This window comes from Mizuhopecten yessoensis, unplaced genomic scaffold (genome assembly GCF_002113885.1).
Source record: "Mizuhopecten yessoensis strain PY_sf001 unplaced genomic scaffold, ASM211388v2 scaffold5061, whole genome shotgun sequence".
Classification (NCBI taxonomy): Eukaryota; Metazoa; Mollusca; class Bivalvia; order Pectinida; family Pectinidae; genus Mizuhopecten; species Mizuhopecten yessoensis.
Genome location: NW_018405860.1, coordinates 408,447 through 428,870, shown reverse-complemented (window position 1 = coordinate 428,870; position 20,424 = coordinate 408,447). Strand labels below are relative to the sequence as shown.

Below are 20,424 nucleotides of genomic sequence, written 5' to 3'. Positions count from 1 at the left end.
AAAAAAAACAGCCAAATGGCGCGATGGAAACATGATTTTTTGTCACAATCATGACATGAATGTATTCTTTATGGTGATCATCATTTGATTAGATTTCCATTAATATTTTACATAACATGCACATTTTATCAACACTTAGACAGCTTCTGAAAGGTACAACTTTGAGGAGCCATAAAAAACAAACCAAGTGACCTAAATCTTTATACTTTATAGATTTGTGACCACAACGGCATGGGCAATGCACCACCAACAGAAAATTTGAATCAGAGAAGGGGCCGTTTTGGAAACCGGCCCTTTCTAGAAAAACTTGAAAAGCTATTGAATGTACGTAATTAGTTTATCATGGTAGCCTTTATGCCTTTATTATCCGCCATGTATATATGAATATGATACATATTGACCTCTTGTTACATACTTTGTATGTCTGAGAGAAATATAAATCTGAAATCTGTGACTTGAGTAAGAAACAATCATAACACGACTGCCCGACAAGGTCTGTGACTGTCCTTTGTGTTGAGTTAGAGTTCAGATTTTGGCAAAAGACTACCCGTTAACTGATGCATAGGCCAGCTCCTTCCTGTGGTAAATGTGAGATAATGTTAACTGATACATAGGCCAGTTCCTTGCTGTGGAAGATGTGAGATAATGTTAACTGATACATTGGCCAGTTCCTTTCTGTGGTAGATGTGAGATAATGTTAGCTGATACATAGGCCAGTTCCTTCCTGTGCAAAATGTGAGATAATGTTAACTGATACATAGGCCAGTTCCTTCCCGTGGTAGATGTGAGATAATGGTAACTAATACATAGACCAGTTCCTTCCTGTGGTAGATTTAAGATAATGTTAAATGATACATAGGCCAGTTCCTTCCTTTGTTAGATGTGAGATAATATTAACTGATACATAGGCCAGTTCCTTCCTGTAGTAGATGTGAGATAATGGTAACTAATACATAGGCCAGTTCCTTCCTGTGGTAGATTTAAGATAATGTTAAATGATACATAGGCCAGTTCCTTCCTTTGTTAGATGTGAGATAATATTAACTGATACATAGGCCAGTTTCTTCCTGTGGTAAATGTGAAATAATATTAACTGATACATAGGTCAGTTCCTTCCTGTGGTAAATGTGAAATAATATCAACTGATACATTGGCCAGTTCCTTTCGGTGGTAAATGTGAGATAATATTAACTGATACATAGGCCAGTTCCTTCCTGTGGTAAATGTGAAATAATATCAACTCATACATTGGCCAGTTCCTTTCGGTGGTAAATGTGAGATAATGTTAACTGATACATAGGCCAGTTCCTTCCTGTGGTAAATTTGATATAATGTTAACTGATACATAGGTCAGTTCCTTCCTGTGGTAAATGTGAAATAATATTAACTGATACATAGGCCAGTTCCTTTCTGTGGTAAATGTGAAATAATGTTAACTGATACATAGGCCAGTTCCTTCCTGTGGTAGATGTGAGATAATGTTAACTGATACATAGGCCAGTTCCTTCCTGTGGTAGATGTGAGATAATGTTAACTGATACATAGGCCAGTTCCTTCCTGTGGTAGATGTGAGATAATGTTAACTGATACATAGGCCAGTTCCTTCCTGTGGTAGATGTGAGATAATGTTAACTGATACATAGGCCAGTTCCTTCCTGTGGTAGATGTGAGATAATGTTAACTGATACATAGGCCAGTTCCTTCCTGTGGTAGATGTGAGATAATGTTAACTGATACATAGGCCAGTTCCTTCCTGTGGTAGATGTGAGATAATGTTAACTGATACATAGGCCAGTTCCTTCCTGTGGTAGATGTGAGATAATGTTAACTGATACATAGGCCAGTTCCTTCCTGTGGTAGATGTGAGATAATGTTAACTGATACATAGGCCAGTTCCTTCCTGTGGTAGATGTGAGATAATGTTAACTGATACATAGGCCAGTTCCTTCCTGTGGTAGATGTGAGATAATGTTAACTGATACATAGGCCAGTTCCTTCCTGTGGTAGATGTGAGATAATGTTAACTGATACATAGGCCAGTTCCTTCCTGTGGTAGATGTGAGATAATGTTAACTGATACATAGGCCAGTTCCTTCCTGTGGTAGATGTGAGATAATGTTAACTGATACATAGGCCAGTTCCTTCCTGTGGTAGATGTGAGATAATGTTAACTGATACATAGGCCAGTTCCTTCCTGTGGTAGATGTGAGATAATGTTAACTGATACATAGGCCAGTTCCTTCCTGTGGTAGATGTGAGATAATGTTAACTGATACATAGGCCAGTTCCTTCCTGTGGTAGATGTGAGATAATGTTAACTGATACATAGGCCAGTTCCTTCCTGTGGTAGATGTGAGATAATGTTAACTGATACATAGGCCAGTTCCTTCCTGTGGTAGATGTGAGATAATGTTAACTGATACATAGGCCAGTTCCTTCCTGTGGTAGATGTGAGATAATGTTAACTGATACATAGGCCAGTTCCTTCCTGTGGTAGATGTGAGATAATGTTAACTGATACATAGGCCAGTTCCTTCCTGTGGTAGATGTGAGATAATGTTAACTGATACATAGGCCAGTTCCTTCCTGTGGTAGATGTGAGATAATGTTAACTGATACATAGGCCAGTTCCTTCCTGTGGTAGATGTGAGATAATGTTAACTGATACATAGGCCAGTTCCTTCCTGTGGTAGATGTGAGATAATGTTAACTGATACATAGGCCAGTTCCTTCCTGTGGTAGATGTGAGATAATGTTAACTGATACATAGGCCAGTTCCTTCCTGTGGTAGATGTGAGATAATGTTAACTGATACATAGGCCAGTTCCTTCCTGTGGTAGATGTGAGATAATGTTAACTGATACATAGGCCAGTTCCTTCCTGTGGTAGATGTGAGATAATGTTAACTGATACATAGGCCAGTTCCTTCCTGTGGTAGATGTGAGATAATGTTAACTGATACATAGGCCAGTTCCTTCCTGTGGTAGATGTGAGATAATGTTAACTGATACATAGGCCAGTTCCTTCCTGTGGTAGATGTGAGATAATGTTAACTGATACATAGGCCAGTTCCTTCCTGTGGTAGATGTGAGATAATGTTAACTGATACATAGGCCAGTTCCTTCCTGTGGTAGATGTGAGATAATGTTAACTGATACATAGGCCAGTTCCTTCCTGTGGTAGATGTGAGATAATGTTAACTGATACATAGGCCAGTTCCTTCCTGTGGTAGATGTGAGATAATGTTAACTGATACATAGGCCAGTTCCTTCCTGTGGTAGATGTGAGATAATGTTAACTGATACATAGGCCAGTTCCTTCCTGTGGTAGATGTGAGATAATGTTAACTGATACATAGGCCAGTTCCTTCCTGTGGTAGATGTGAGATAATGTTAACTGATACATAGGCCAGTTCCTTCCTGTGGTAGATGTGAGATAATGTTAACTGATACATAGGCCAGTTCCTTCCTGTGGTAGATGTGAGATAATGTTAACTGATACATAGGCCAGTTCCTTCCTGTGGTAGATGTGAGATAATGTTAACTGATACATAGGCCAGTTCCTTCCTGTGGTAGATGTGAGATAATGTTAACTGATACATAGGCCAGTTCCTTCCTGTGGTAGATGTGAGATAATGTTAACTGATACATAGGCCAGTTCCTTCCTGTGGTAGATGTGAGATAATGTTAACTGATACATAGGCCAGTTCCTTCCTGTGGTAGATGTGAGATAATGTTAACTGATACATAGGCCAGTTCCTTCCTGTGGTAAATGTGAGATAATGTTAACTGATACATAGGCCAGTTCCTTCCTGTGGTAGATGTGAATTAATGTTAAATGATACATAGGCCAGTTCCTTCCTGTGGTAGATGTGAATTAATATTAACTGATACATAGGCCAGTTCCTTCCTGTGGTAGATGTGAATTAATGTTAAATGATATATAGGCCAGTTCCTTCCTGTGGTGGATGTGAGATAATGTTAAATGATACATAGGCCAGTTCCTTCCTGTGGAAGATGTGAAATAATGTTAACTGATACATAGGCCAGTTCCTTCCTGTGGTAGATGTGAGATAATGTTAAATGTCTTTGTTCAATTCGTGATAAAAAATAGTATTTACATCATTTTGTATTACATTTTCACATAAAAATTATATCTTCCCGTCAGTTAAAATAGGGGGCTCTCGCTCTGTTACATCACATTTGCATTTGTATCTGTAGCCTTCGTTCGATTTGGACATGTAATCCGGGGAATTATACCCCCTATTCATGATATGCTTGTTGTTGTATCTTTACTTTTAGCAATCATAACCAGTTTGTGTGCCTGCCGGGGAGCACCCCCTTTAAGTCACGTACATGTTTTAATCCTGGTTTGCTTTATGGTAACCTAACATAGTTTTAGGGTAGGTGACTATAGGAGCGTGATAATGCCTGTTGGGGATCGCCCTGTAAACCATGTTCTTACTTATACTTTGAACACTCAGGCACCGGGGTCGCTCGATGCCTGTTTGCAGGGCCGCCTGCTAGCTACTCGCTCCACAGCTTGGGATCGCTCAACCCTTGGGGATCACCCCACGACTTATTTTAGTCAGCAGCTTGACATCACTCAAGCCGGAGATCGCCCCATTTTTTCTTTTAAGTTAAGCGTGTTGTTTTAATTTCCTTTTGCTGTAGATAGATATGTTTGTAATCAACTATGTTGTAGTTAGATAAAGTAACAGAGCAGCCCCTAAGAATGCCAAGAGATAATTAATATAACCTGAATACGTTACTTTAAATTTAGACTCAATACATTTTTGAACTGCTATATCGTAACATGTGTTGATATATTATCATTCAGAAAATGTTAACTGTCTTTGTTCAACTAATGATGCAAATATTTAATTTATTACATTTTCACAAGTGAAATAGAATTATCTATTTGATAAAAATTATATCTTAATCTTAACATGTGTTGAAGGTCCTATGATGTCCTTCAATGAATTTATATTGAATTTAACCACCAGTATATAAGCAATATTATGATATTATATAACACAAAACCCGAGTAAAATGACATCTTTATTAGCGTCTGATTAATATATTAGAAGCTAAATTTCTACCGCCTAACCACGGGAGGATAACGCGCGGCGCGGTTAGCAGGTTCCTACGCACATGTATTGTTCTTCTTGTCTGTGGTATGGGTATTGAAACAGGTGTCATTGAGTCCAATTTGAGGAGAAATTGAAATGTTTTAAATTCTCTCTTTCTCTCTTGTTGCCTTATGACAGAGAAGAGCTACACACTTTCTTCATTTTTACTACTGCCAGGTCAGGGTTGGTCGTGAATAACTGGCTGAAGAATATAAAGTCTAATGAAGCAGCCAGCCGCCCAAATGAAGTAGTTTGTATGTTTGTATGGTCTTTTCTCCCACTGCATATCGAGAAGGTATATCACTGATAATAGTGAGAAATTCAAGTTTTAAAATCCGCAAACATTTTCAGATAAATGAGTTTCCAACGTTAAATACGCATGTAACGTGAGGCATAGCACGATGGTCTCACCTGAAACGAGTTAACCTATTTCAATTTCAACAAATGTTATTTATAACCATGATCAATTGGATTGAACATCAGGCTTAAAGCCTATATCAAGTTTTTTCCATATTACAATACATTTTATTCAAATAATATCCGGTAGAAATGGAACTTAAGTAATATACACTAAGATTAAGTTTATAACATTTGACTTATTATACTTTTTTGTAATATAATTTTGAATTTTGCAATGATATAAAAGTTTAATACATGCTGCTATATACATGTACAAATGCAGCTGAGGGATAAGTGCCGAATCAACCCCCGAGTGTCTGACTGTAAAGTCCATGGGATCTCTTCACGCTATAGTCTTCCACTCAGGAATTGATTGCACACATAGCTTCCAGCCGCACATGTAAAACGTGCATGTTATTTCTTCAAAGTTTACGAGAGACGAAATCCAAACAATATAAAGGAAATAAGATTTCATAAGTATATCAATTAACTATACATCTCACAAGTCATCAGTGTTCATCAAGGTGCACAGCTCCGCAGTACAAATTGTATAAATTGTCATATTCAATACCAGTACATGTAAACATACCGCTAGTTAACCTAATCTTTAGGTAAACATCTACTCACAAATCTAGGTACCAGGCAGATGTAGAAGTATGTATATAATGGTAATGTCATCTAGAGTTACATGATGTTAAGTTGACGAGTAAGTAAAAATAATGTGTGACTTTTATCAACCGCCATAGATCAATCAGTGTGTACGAGGTCACACAAAATCAGGTGTGACGTCACAGAACCCGCTATCATGTGTCCCTTATAGACAGAGGCCACAGAAGATGCTTTAAATTCAGTTCCCGGATCCCTGTACACCTCCACAACGTCTGTAAACTTTCCGGATAGCGTCTTCACCTTCAGGATCTGTGAGCGAACATAAATGCGGTTTTACATCATCATAGGTTGGGATTAAAAATGTATAAAAAACACTAGTTTATCCTAAAAATATAATATGTTCGGGGCCCCTGAATTATACTATTCCATTCTATTAGAGTGTTTTTATATGTATATGTATATATATCTAATACTATCTTTAATTTTTGTAATATTTATACAAAGGCACAACGAACGATGTGGTGGTTATCATTAGTCTCTGATTATCACAATCAAATCATATAAGATACACTGGTGTACCTTACAGTAAATTGAACAATTATAAATGTATCTGATGTTTATTTATTTTTTTGTAACATATATGTTTGCCCACTGTACCTCTACACTCTCAACACTGTAACAATGTGATAGTTTGGTTTAAAAATAACTACTGCAATTTATAGAAAATCCAACTACTGAACCAAGCCAAGGATTTAAACTGATCAATTACTTCTTAAACTGAGCTAATGACACCCTTGTAGGGGTTGTCTGTCTGTGATGTATTGTTTCCGCATTACCATGACATAAAGTATACCTATTGCACTGCCAATATTATGATCAAAGAAAAAAAATGTTTGATTACAGGATTAAAACACACACACACACACAAAACAACCAAAAACAGCCGGACAATACCATTGTGTCAACAAAACATCGAAATCAAAATCGATAAAACCAGGGCAAGTATCAGGCAGGACAGGACACATGTACATGGAAGCCTTTGTACAATGGGAATAAAACCAAATGTTTCAGAAAAGCTAAGCGTGATATTCGGAGCAAGCTCTTGAATATCAAATTAACTGCGACATGAAAACATCGGTTTTTAGAAAACAATGGATGTTATTATCAAGAAAGGGAAAGTTCAAAAACGGAAAATCGTCCCGCTTAGCGTACAGTTTCGTGATAAGCCGTCATGGCGGCCATGTTGCTCCGCTTAGCTTACAATTTCGTGGTTAGCCGTTATGGCGGCCATGTTGCCCCGCTTAGCGTACAGTTTCGTGGTAAGCCGTCATGGCGGCCATGTTGTAGTTAAGATCGAGGAAAGCGGTTAAAGTATAGTGCCCTTGAATTCAAGCTCAGGACCGATGTTGTCAATAAAAAAAAATGATATTTAAAGACAGCACATCAGCGATATATCTCTTAATGTGAAATTGAAGGACTTTGTTGCGTTATTATTACTAAATAACAGTCCTGATAAGCTCATCAATAAATACAGAATCATATCAAAACAATATACATTGGCCAGAAGAGGGGTACATTTGCTTTACTCCGGAATGCCTACAGTCTCCTGACATATCTTGCCACCGAACTCAACAAAGATATTGTCAACCGGGAACTTATTCTGATAATGTCATCCTCAGGACATTTTAACCGGGAACCTATTCTGATAATGTCATCCTCAGGACATTTCAACCGGGAACTTATTCTGATCATGTCATCCTCGGGACATTTCAATTTGGATTTTGCTCACAAATTTTGGTCCAAAATAAATAACAGCCATATATTTAAATCACCGTTCGAACAAATTTAACGGTCATTTATATTTCATCGATGAGATTTGACATTCGTTATCTATCACTTAAACTCTGAGATCTCATTGAACTTTTTTACAGTTGATATTGAAGATATACATGAATTAAAAGGGAAATAAATTAAGGAGAGATAACTGTGTGTTTGAAAAAATACGATGCAATTAATGTTTGTGTTTGGCCTGCATCAGGACAGGGATCCTTTGATATACTCGTCTGGAATAACCCTCAGAAATAATCCTTAATTCAGGTTTTCGCGTCATATTTTTATTGTTTGAATGGGTTTTAAATAGTAATTAAAAGCATTCAAAACAAAAAAGTTTGACTAAGAATACATTTTGAAAATATTTTTAAAAGAAATAAAATTTTCGAGCTTGACACCAACCATCACTCACTACGGATTGTAACCATCGTTTAACACGTAAGACAGTGGGTATCAGTGTAGAGCAGCACTTTAGTCAAAAGTACATCTGAGGTCAAATCTTACGATTTGAGTAACAGCGTGCGGTGACTGACGGGGGGACTGTTGAATTGTGAATGGTGCTATAGGGCTATACATATACATTGTAGGGGCGACAAAGGTAGTCATGGATGACATAAAGATAGTAACGAGAGGGGGAACTCCCCAATACAGACAGGGCTAACTGTCATTACCATATGGTACATCTAGTATTGTGTTTTGGTAGGAGAAAGTTAGATAAGAAGTTAGATCATAAGTGAGATTAAATTGTCGGACGTGCCTAATTATATATGTACAGATGGGGTGGTTCGGGATCATGAAAAGTTAATCAGATATGTACTATGAGTTTTGATAAAACGGACTAGCATGGGAAATTTAAGGATATGCTCCAAAAGACTTGAGAAAGAGAGTCTGCTCCAGTAGGGGCAAAAAAGACTGTCTAGGCGATAATGGATTATGAGAAGTGAATAACATTATAAGTCGTCATGTGATGTGGCGTGTGTTATGAACAGTCTACATGTGTTGTTCCGGGTGTTATGTAACAGTCCACATGTGTTGTTCCGGGTGTTATGTAACAGTCTACATGTGTTGTTCCGGGTGTTATGTAACAGTCTACATGTGTTGTTCCGGGGGTTATGTAACAGTCTACATGTGTTGTTCCGGGTGTTATGTAACAGTCTACATGTGTTGTTCCGTGTGTTATACATTATAAGTCGTCATGTGATGTGGCGTGTGTTATGAACAGTCTACATGTGTTGTTCCGGGTGTTATGTAACAGTTTACATGTGTTGTTCCGTGTGTTATGTAACTGTCCACATGTGTTGTTCCGGGTGTTATGTTACAGTTTGCATGTGTTGTTCCGTGTGTTATGTAACAGTCCACATGTTTTGTTCCGTGTGTTATGTAACAGTCTACATGTGTTGTTCCGGGGGTTATGTAACAGTCTACATGTGTTGTTCCGGGTGTTATACATTATAAGTCGTCATGTGATGTGGCGTGTGTTATGAACAGTCTACATGTGTTGTTCCGGGTGTTATGTAACAGTTTACATGTGTTGTTCCGTGTGTTATGTAACAGTCCACATGGGTTGTTCCGTGTGTTATGTAACAGTCTACATGTGTTGTTCCGTGTGTTATGTAATAGTCCACATGTGTTGTTCCGGGTGTTATGTTACAGTTTGCATGTGTTGTTCCGTGTGTTATGTAACAGTCCACATGGGTTGTTCCGTGTGTTATGTAACAGTCTACATGTGTTGTTCCGGGGGTTATGTAACAGTCCACATGTGTTGTTCCGGGAGTTATGTAACAGTCTACATGTGTTGTTCCGTGTGTTATGTAACAGTTTACATGTGTTGTTCCGTGTGTTATGTAACAGTCCACATGTGTTGGTCCGTGTGTTATGTAACAGTCTACATGTGTTGTTCCGGGGGTTATGTAACAGTCCACATGTGTTGTTCCGGGAGTTATGTAACAGTCTACATGTGTTGTTCCGTGTGTTATGTAACAGTTTACATGTGTTGTTCCGTGTGTTATGTAATAGTCTACATGTGTTGTTCCGTGCGTTATGTTACAGTTTACATGTGTTGTTCCGTGTGTTATGTAACTGTCCACATGTGTTGTTCCGGGTGTTATGTTACAGTTTACATGTGTTGTTCCGTGTGTTCTGTAACTGTCCACATGTGTTGTTCCGGGCGTTATGTTACAGTTTACATGTGTTGTTGAATGCGTTATGTAACAGTCCACATGTGTTGTTCAGTGTGTTATGTAACAGTCCACATGTGTTGTTCCATGTGTTATGTAACAGTCCACATGTGGTGTTCCGTGTGTTATGTAACAGTCTGCATGTGTTGTTCCGTGTGTTATGTAATAGTCTACATGTGTTGTTCCGGGCGTTATGTTACAGTTTACATGTGTTGTTCAGTGTGTTATGTAACAGTCCACATGTGTTGGTCCGTGTGTTATGTAACAGTCTACATGTGTTGTTCCGTGTGTTATGTAATAGTCTACATGTGTTGTTTCGTGTGTTATGTAATAGTCTACATGTCTTTTTCCGTGTTTTATGTAACATTCCACTTGGGTTGTTCCGTGTGTTATGTAACAGTCTACATGTGTTGTTCCGGGTGTTATGTTACAGTTTACATGTGTTGTTGAATGCGTTATGTAACAGTCCACATGTGTTGTTCCGTGCGTTATGTTCCAGTTTACATGTGTTGTTCCGTGTGTTATGGAACAGTCCACATGTGTTGTTCCGTGCGTTATGTTCCAGTTTACATGTGTTGTTCCGTGTGTTTTGTAACAGTCCACATGTGTTGTTCCGTGTGTTATGTAATAGTCTACATGTGTTGTTCCGTGTTTTATGTAACATTCCACTTGTGTTGTTCCGTGTGTTATGTAACAGTCCACATGTGTTGTTCCGTGTGTAATGTAACAATCTACATGTGTTTTTCCGTGTTTTATGTAACATTCCACTTGTGATGTTCCGTGTGTTATGTAACAATCTACATGCGTTGTTCCGTGTGTTATATAACAGTCCACATGTGTTGTTCCGGGTGTTAGGTAACAGTCCACATGCGTTGTTCCGTGTATTATGTAACAATCTACATGTGATGTTCCGTGTGTTATGTAACATTCCACTTGTGTTGTTCCGTGTGTTATGTAACAGTCCACATGTGTTGTTCCGTGCGTTATGTAACAGTCTACATGTGTTGTTCCGTGTGTTACGTAACAATCTACATGTGTTGTTCCGTGTGTTATGTAACAGTCTACAGGTACATTGTCATTGCACCATTATTTGTGAGAGTGAAAAGACTTTGCTCTCAAATGTGTATCTGCTCAGTAGCTATACTTGTATTATATCAAAAAAATGCCATCGCATATTGTAGAGATTTTAGATAAAAGTTGTCCATGTAAACAATGTACCTGGGAGGGTGCTGGAGATCCAACATGTTCATTCTCTATCAACAGATAATGAATAGGATGACAGCCCACCCACAGATCACCAGACACGGGCGCTACCTCTATGTTATCCACTAGTGTATCCAGAACCAAGTCCTGTTGATACAAAAACAGTAGTTATGTTTCCTTATTATACATATTGCAGTCAAGTTTTATGCTATGCGTTATGGTTTCCAATATCAAAATCTTCAAATAATGTGAAATAAAAGCATTAAATTTCTGATATTAGGTTTTCATGTGTACTAAAAAAAAAACTAACACTGTAACAGCATGCCAGATGTACAACACCAATACCTTACCTCCACGTGTTCCAGCTCCGTGTCCAAAATACGGTAGGATTTCAGCTGCTTCCTTCCGAATTCTGACACGTACAGGTACCTATCAAAATTATCATTTCGTACTGAAATTCCATAATGTCATGGAGGGACTATTAGAAAATGTCGAAACTCACAATTTATCTGTAAATGGAATTCAATAGACGTGATTAAAATTGCTCAGACTTTTCTTTTTTTCTGAAACATGGCATTGGTTTGGGCCACTGGTCTTTGGGTAGAAATAACAATATTCACAACGATTTTTTTTATTGATATCAGAGACAAACCTTTTCATAGTAAAAGTATCATATATGATGTTCAGAGCACAGTCACAGGTGATTTCACTTTTAAAATACAATGTATATAAAATATGCCAAAAAAGTCACTTTTTCAATATTGAAGTTTTGACATTGCATTACACTGAATCTATTTTCAAACTATTATCTTTACTGACAGGGTGTATCAAAGTATCTGTACAGACAGGGTTTATCAAAATATCTGTACTGACAGGGTATATCAAAGTATCTGTACAGACAGGGTATATCATAGTATCTGTACTGACAGGGTATATCATAGTATCTGTACAGACAGGGTATATCTAAGTATCTGTACTGACAGGGTATATCATAGTATCTGTACTGACAGGGTATATCAAAGTATCTGTACTGACAGGGTATATCAAAGTATCTGTACTGACAGGGTATATCAACGTATCTGTACTGACAGGTATATCAAAGTATCTGTACTGACAGGGTATATCATAGTATCTGTACTGACAGGGTATATCAAAGTATCTGTACTGACAGGGTATATCAAAGTATCTGTACTGACAGGGTATATCAAAGTATCTGTACTGACAGGGTATATCAAAGTATCTGTACTGACAGGGTATATCAAAGTATCTGTACTGACAGGGTATATCAAAGTATCTGTACTGACAGGGTATATCAAAGTATCTGTACTGACAGGGTATATCAAAGTATCTGTACTGACAGGGTATATCAAAGTATCTGTACTGACAGGGTATATCAAAGTATCTGTACTGACAGGGTATATCAAAGTATCTGTACTGACAGGGTATATCAAAGTATCTGTACTGACAGGGTATATCAAAGTATCTGTACTGACAGGGTATATCAAAGTATCTGTACTGACAGGGTATATCAAAGTATCTGTACTGACAGGGTATATCAAAGTATCTGTACTGAAAGGGTATATCAAAGTATCTTTACTGACAGGGTATATCAAAGTATCTGTACTGACAGGGTATATCATAGTATCTATACTGACAGGGTATATCATAGTATCTGTACAGACAGGGTATATCATATTATCTGTACAGACAGGGTATATCAAAGTGTCTGTACTGACAGGGTATATCAAAGTATCTGTACAGACAGGGTAGATCAAAGTATCTGTACTGACATGGTATATCAAAGTATCTGTACTGACAGAGTATATCAGGGTATATCAAAGTATCTGTACTGACAGGGTATATTAAAGTATCTGTACAGACAGGGTATATCAAAGTATCTGTACTGACAGGTTATATCATAGTATCTGTACAGACAGGGTATATCAAAATATCTGTACTGACAGGGTATATCAAAGTATCTGTACAGACATGGTATATCATAGTATCTGTACTGACAGGGTATATCATAATATCTATACTGACAGGGTATATCATAGTATCTATACTGACAGGGTATATCAAAGTAGCTGTACAGACAGGGTATATCAAAGTAGCTCTACTGACAGGGTATATCAAAGTATCTGTACTGACAGGGTATATCATAGTATCTGTACTGACAGGGTATATCAAAGTATCTGTACAGACAGGGTATATAAAGTATCTGTACTGACAGGGTATATCAATGTATCTGTACTGACAGGGTATATCATAGTATCTGTACTCACAGGGTATATCAAACTATCTGTACTGACAGAGTATATCAAAGTATCATTATCTGTACTGACAGAGTATATCAAAGTATCATTATCTGTACTGACAGCGTACATCATAGTATCTGTACAGACAGTGTATATCAATGTATCTGTACTGACATGGTATATCAAAGTATATGTACTGACAGGGTATATTAAAGTATCTGTACAGCCAGGGTATATAAAGTATACGCACTGACAGGGTATATCCAAGTATCTGTACTGAAAGGGTATATCATAGTAACTGTATTGACAGGGTTTATCATAATATCTGTACTCACAGGGTATATCAAAAAATCTGTACAGACAGGGGATATCAATGTATCTGTACTGACAAGGTATATCAAAGTATCTGGACTGACAGGGTATATATAGTATCTGTACTGAAAGGGTATATCATAGTACCTGTACTGACAGGGTTTATCATAATATCTGTACTGACTACTGACAGGGTATATTAAAGTATCTGTACAGCCAGGGTATATAAAGTATACGCACTGACAGGGTATATATAAGTATCTGTACTGACGGTATATCATATTATCTGTCCAGACAGGGTATATCTAAGTTTCTGCACTGACTGGGTATATCATAATATCTGTACTCACAGGGTATATCAAAAAATCTGTACAGACAGGGCATATCAAAGTATCTGAACTGACAGGGTATATGATAGTATCTGTACTGCCAGGGTATATCTAAGCATCTGTACTGACAGGTTATATCATAGTATCTATACTGACTGGGTATATCAAAGTACCTGTACAGACAGGGTAGATCAAAGTATCTGTATTGACAGCGTTTATCATAATATCTGTACTCACAGGGTATATCAAAGTAGCTGTACTGACAGGGTCTATCATAGTATCTGTAATGACATGGTTTATCATAGTACCTGTACTGACAGGGTCTATCATAGTATCTGTAATGACAGGGTTTATCATAATATCTGTACTCACAGGGTATATCAAAGCATCTATACTGACAGGGTATATGATAGTATCTGTACTGCCAGGGTATATCTAAGTTTCTGCACTGACTGGGTATATCATAATATCTGTACTCACAGGGTATATCAAAAAATCTGTACAGACAGGGATTATCAAAATATCTGTACTGACTACTGACAGGGTATAGTATATCATAGTATCTGTTCAATGTATCTGTACTGACAAGGTATATCAAAGTATCGGTACTGACAGGGTATATCGACAGGGTATATAAAAGTATCTGTACAGGCAGGGTATATCATAGGATCTGTACTGACAGGGGGGTATATCAAAGTAGCTGTACTGACAGGGTCTATCATAGTATCTGTCCTGACAGGGTATATCAAGTATCTGTACTGAAAGGGTATATCATAGTGTCTGTATTGACAGGGGATATCTAAGTATCTGTACTCACAGGGTATATCAAAGTATCATTATCTGTACTGACAGAGTATATCAAAGTATCGGTATTGACAGGGTATATCAAGGTATCTGTACTGACACTGTATATCATAGTATCTACACAGACAGGGTATATGATAGTATCTGTACTGCCAGGGTATATCTAAGTATCTCTGTAGAGACAGGGTATATCATAGTATCTGTACTGACAGGGTATATCATAGTATCTGTATTGACAGGGTTTATCATAATATCTGTACTGACAGGGTATATCAAAGTATCTGTACAGGCAGGGTATATCATAGTAACTGTATTGACAGGGTTTATCATAATATCTGTACTGACAGAGTATATCAAAGTATCTGTACTGACAGGGTATATCAAAGTATCTGTACTGACAGGGTATATCCAAGTATCTATACTGACAGGGTATATCATAATATCTGTACTGACAGGGTATATCAAAGTATCTGTACAGACAGGGTATATCAAAGTATCTGTACTGACAGGGTATATCAAAGTATCTATACTGACAAGGTGTATCAAAGTATCTGTAAAGACAGGGTATATCATAGTATCTGTACTGACAGGGTATACCCAAGTATTTTGAATCAAAATGTATCCAGGCGTCAATTTGTTTGAGCAGCGAAATTGCTTAGACATGCAATATTTCACACAAACGAAGTACCTTGGCTAACATCTTCAAGAAACATTATTTTAATGGCGGTATCGGTTAGGTGTCATGTTGTTCATTTACGACATCAGTGAAGGCATCATCTTCAAGAAACGGGGAAATAATATACGAGACTGACCCCGCTATCGACCCTACACTGGCTGTGCTTTACTACCTTCCCCGGCACTGACACCCGGCACTGACCCCCACGGTAAAAACAACAATTACTGACCATCTTACCACCACTACAGATTTCTACAACTGCCTTCCACTACTAAAGTTTCTATTGAACTCTTTACTGACCTTTTAACTTTATTACCCCAAGCACTGACCTTTGGTCAGGTGACACGTTAATACCGTTGGGCATGTGGAGTCCCTGTGCCACACTCCGGAAGTCACTGCCGTCGTAGTATAGAACCTCGCCGTACTTCAGCATCAGTAGCAGCTCCAGCGATTGATGATCAGGTAGCGTCAAGTACTTCGTAATGTAAAAGGTCCTGCTGCTGGTCATCACCAAATCATTCATACTAGGGTACAATTAAAAGATTGGTTTGCTCTGAATGACTTTCTCCATCACATAACTTTTTAAATTATTTTTCATTCAGCATTTAGATCATCATTTATATATTATACTTTTTAAAAACACTTATCGATACAAAATGTAGTTTAACTGAACACTTTATAAAATGTCAGTTCTTGCTCATGATCAGACAAGTGGGATTTACTGATTTAAAAGAAAGCAAAAACTCCAAACCTACCAATAAGGGTAAAGACTCCAAACCTACCAATAAGGGTAAAGACTCCAAACCTACCAATAAGGGTAAAGACTCCAAACCTACCAATAAGGGTAAAGACTCCAAACCTACCAATAAGGGTAAAGACTCCAAACCTACCAATAAGGGTAAAGACTCCAAACCTACCAATAAGGGTAAAGACTCCAAACCTACCAATAAGGGTAAAGACTCCAAACCTACCAATAAGGGTAAAGACTCCAAACCTACCAATAAGGGTAAAGACTCCAAACCTACCAATAAGGGTAATTGAACGTTTAAATTCTGAAAATGTTACACTTATCTTAAATCCATTTAAATCACCTTTTACAGCAGTAATATGGCAATGTTCTTCATGATTTACCAACTTTCTATTTCTGCTTTGATAAGATACTTTTAATTGACCTACATTGTTAGTTTCGAGCTTGTGATTGAGTCGACGTGAATCAGTGACTGGGAGGCTTCTCGATACGTAAACACTTCCACGTGAGCTTCGGGTCCACCATGGTTTATCACCATCAGAGTTATCTCCCCTGAAACAGTATATATCAATATTTAAACTATATCTTGTAATATCTGTCTCATTAATGGTTCAGAAAAAAAGATATCTTGTAAATCAATCAAATAACTAAGTTTTTACTGTCAACCACATACAGTACACTGGTAGATAAATATAAATATGATCATCTCGACTGAACTGTTCTGCCACACAGAAAATCAGAAAGTAACGCTCATTATCATGATTCCTGTGATAGACGTCTACTGCTGACAGAAACAAATACAATACGGAGTTTCCAAAGACCCTAACCCTAACCCTAACCCTAATACAACACGGAGTGTCCAAAGACCCTAACCCTAACCCTAACCCTAATACAACACGGAGTGTCCAAAGACACTAACCCTAACCCTTACCCTAACCCTAATACAGCACGGAGTTTCCAAAGACCCTAATCCTAACCCTAACCCTAATACAACACGGAGTGTCCAAAGACCCTAACCCTAACCCTAATACAACACGGAGTTTCCAAAAACCCTAACCCTAACCCTAATACAACACGGAGTTTCCAAAGACCCTAACCCTAACCCTAACCCTAACCCTAATACAACACGGAGTGTCCAAAGACCCTAACCCTAACCCTAATACAACACGGAGTGTCCAAAGACAGATGTTGATGAAGACTATGGACACGTTTTATGAACGTTATCATGAGAAGGCAATTTCTTGTGTGATATGAAAATAAAAAAAAATTGAAAATGCTCATTAATGTGCCTGCTGTTCTGTAGTACCTATCCCAATTCTCGTCATGAGGACCTGACATTACTTAGTTTTAATCTAGATTTACATGACGGGTGTCGTTGATGAAGCGATGATACAGTTAGCAGCGTACAGTTCCACAAAACAGACTAATCCAGGGGAAGGCAACTCGTGGTGTGATCGTCTCACCCATTATATTGTTCTACCACAGAGACAGACCAGGGGCAGATTACTCTCGCTGTGATCCACTCACCAGTTTGATTGTCCCGCCACGCAGACAGTCCATAGAAAACTAACAGTGATTGATTCATACTTGAACTGACAATAGGCAGTTCCTTCAGTCCGTGTGATGGGTTGGAAAAATTAAATAGAAGAATTCGGCCTCGAGTCCAAGAAAAACATCCCTGAATTAAAAAAAAAAATGATCGATGAAGCCTATAAACATCCAAAACTAATTTTGAATACATAATTTATTGTAACGAACGATTTTCAACGATATAAAGGGTTTCATCTGTAGTTTCCCTTTTTGATGTTTTTCATATAAAAATACATTATACAGATGAAGATTTTTTTTCACTTTTTTTGATATATTGGGCCACTGATCGATCCTAAATGAACGAAAATGCCAAATAGTATAATAGAAATTTACATCAGCTTTCTGTGTCATTTAACTTAATCTTTAAATCGTCTTTTTAGTTAGTATTATACTATACATATGTATATTATAGATTGTCTTTTACCTAGAGGGCGAGAACATTCGACCTACAAACAATACAAAGAAGCGAAATCGTCATTCAGAACAATACATACAAACGCGATTAACGATTATATGGATAAATGTGATAGGGAACTAGAGAGAACCGCAGACTACGATGTGAGACAATTCTGGAGACTAATCGCAAAACGAAATAATTAAGAATAAATACGAACAATGAGGTTTAATAAGGATAATCGCATGATTAGAAGTACAACTTTAAATCCTTGACTGTATTTACATACATACTATTTTAACCATCACAAAATATCAATATAATTGTACAGTATTATACATTGACATATGCCAATTGATACATACGATGAAGTAAGTGTGTTAAACATGTATGCACATAGAACATATCAGTACTAAATGTACTTTATTACCCTTCCTTATTATTTGATTTCGATGTAAATGTATCTCAGTTTTGAGGAAATAAACATATAATGATGATGATGATGATGATGATGATGATGATGCACACAAAGGTGTAAATATGTACGAGTTGTCCACAAAATCGATGTCGATTTCGATGTTTGTTTACAATTCCCAATTTGCTCCACACTATGCAAACACTATCAGGTACTGTGATATCCTACACACTTAACATCTATAGGCTTGTGCTATAATACCCTATTGTCTGTTACATTGATACTATATATAGTATATATAGATACTGTCATTATATATACAGTATAGTACATATGTATAAAATCTGGAACATTGTTACTATATATATAATACATATACATATAATACATATAGCCGAGGGGACTATTGGTTTTATTTAATAGCTATATTTTCAATTATAGTATATCAATTCTATCTTCTTGTAATATGATGTATATGTACATGTAACTGTTCTGTTTCACTGTGTCTTGAAAAAGGAGCGGATCGCTCCGAAAATTTGACAACCTAAACTTGTCCACACTGTTGGAATTACTTCTTTGCCCCATATATAATACATATGGATACAATCTCGTACATTGTTACTGTGTATAATACATATGGGTATAATCTGGTATATTGTTATTATATAGACTATGATATGGGTATTGCTTGTTACAGTGACACCCTACATACTATATATAATACATATGGGTATAATCTGGTATATTATTATTATATATATAGTACATATGGGTATAATCTGGTATATTGTTAGTATATAGACTATGATATGGGTATTGCTTGTTACAGTGACAGCCTACATACTATATATAATACATATGGGTATAATCTGGTATATTGTTATTATATATACTATGATAATGGTATTGTTTGTAAGAGTGACACCCTACATACTATATATAATACATATGGATATAATCTGGTATATTATTACTATATATATAATACATATTGATATAATATGGTATATTATTATTATATATACTATGATATGGGTATTGCTTGTTACAGTGACAGCCTACATACTATATATAATACATATGGGTATAATATGGTATATTATTACTATATATACTATGATATGGGTATTGCTTGTTACAGTGACAGCCTACATACTATATATAATTCATATGGGTATAATATGGTATATTATTACTATATATACTATGATATGGGTATTGCTTGTTACAGTGACAGCCTACATACTATATATAATACATATGGGTATAATATGGTATATTATTACTATATATACTATTATATGGGTATTGCTTGTTACAGTGACACCCTACATACTATATATAATACATATGGGTATAAACTGGTATATTATTACTATATATATAATACATATGGATATAATCTGGTATATTATTACTATATATATAATACATACTGATATAATCTGGTATGTTGTTATTATATAGACTATGAAATGGGTATTGCTTGTTACAGTGACACGCTACATACTATATATAATACATATGGATATAATCTGGTATATTATTA

At 36.8% G+C, this 20,424-nt stretch overlaps 1 protein-coding gene across 6 annotated transcripts in view; it reads right to left on the bottom strand.

Moving 5' to 3' along the window:
- Window positions 1-5,047: 5,047 nt before the first annotated feature.
- The window catches only part of LOC110450177 (serum paraoxonase/arylesterase 1-like), a 35,192-nt gene continuing 19,815 nt past the window's right edge, over window positions 5,048-20,424 (bottom strand). For all 6 annotated transcript variants that reach the window (XM_021497481.1, XM_021497483.1, XM_021497480.1 and 3 more), the window contains 6 exons: window positions 18,004-18,154; window positions 16,905-17,028; window positions 16,058-16,252; window positions 11,700-11,778; window positions 11,365-11,496; window positions 5,048-6,448 (listed from right to left, as the gene is read on the bottom strand). In XM_021497481.1, coding sequence (XP_021353156.1) covers window positions 6,278-6,448; window positions 11,365-11,496; window positions 11,700-11,778; window positions 16,058-16,252; window positions 16,905-17,028; window positions 18,004-18,154 — 852 coding nt within the window. In that variant the 3' untranslated portion in view covers window positions 5,048-6,277. The remainder of the gene's footprint in view (window positions 6,449-11,364; window positions 11,497-11,699; window positions 11,779-16,057; window positions 16,253-16,904; window positions 17,029-18,003; window positions 18,155-20,424) is intronic.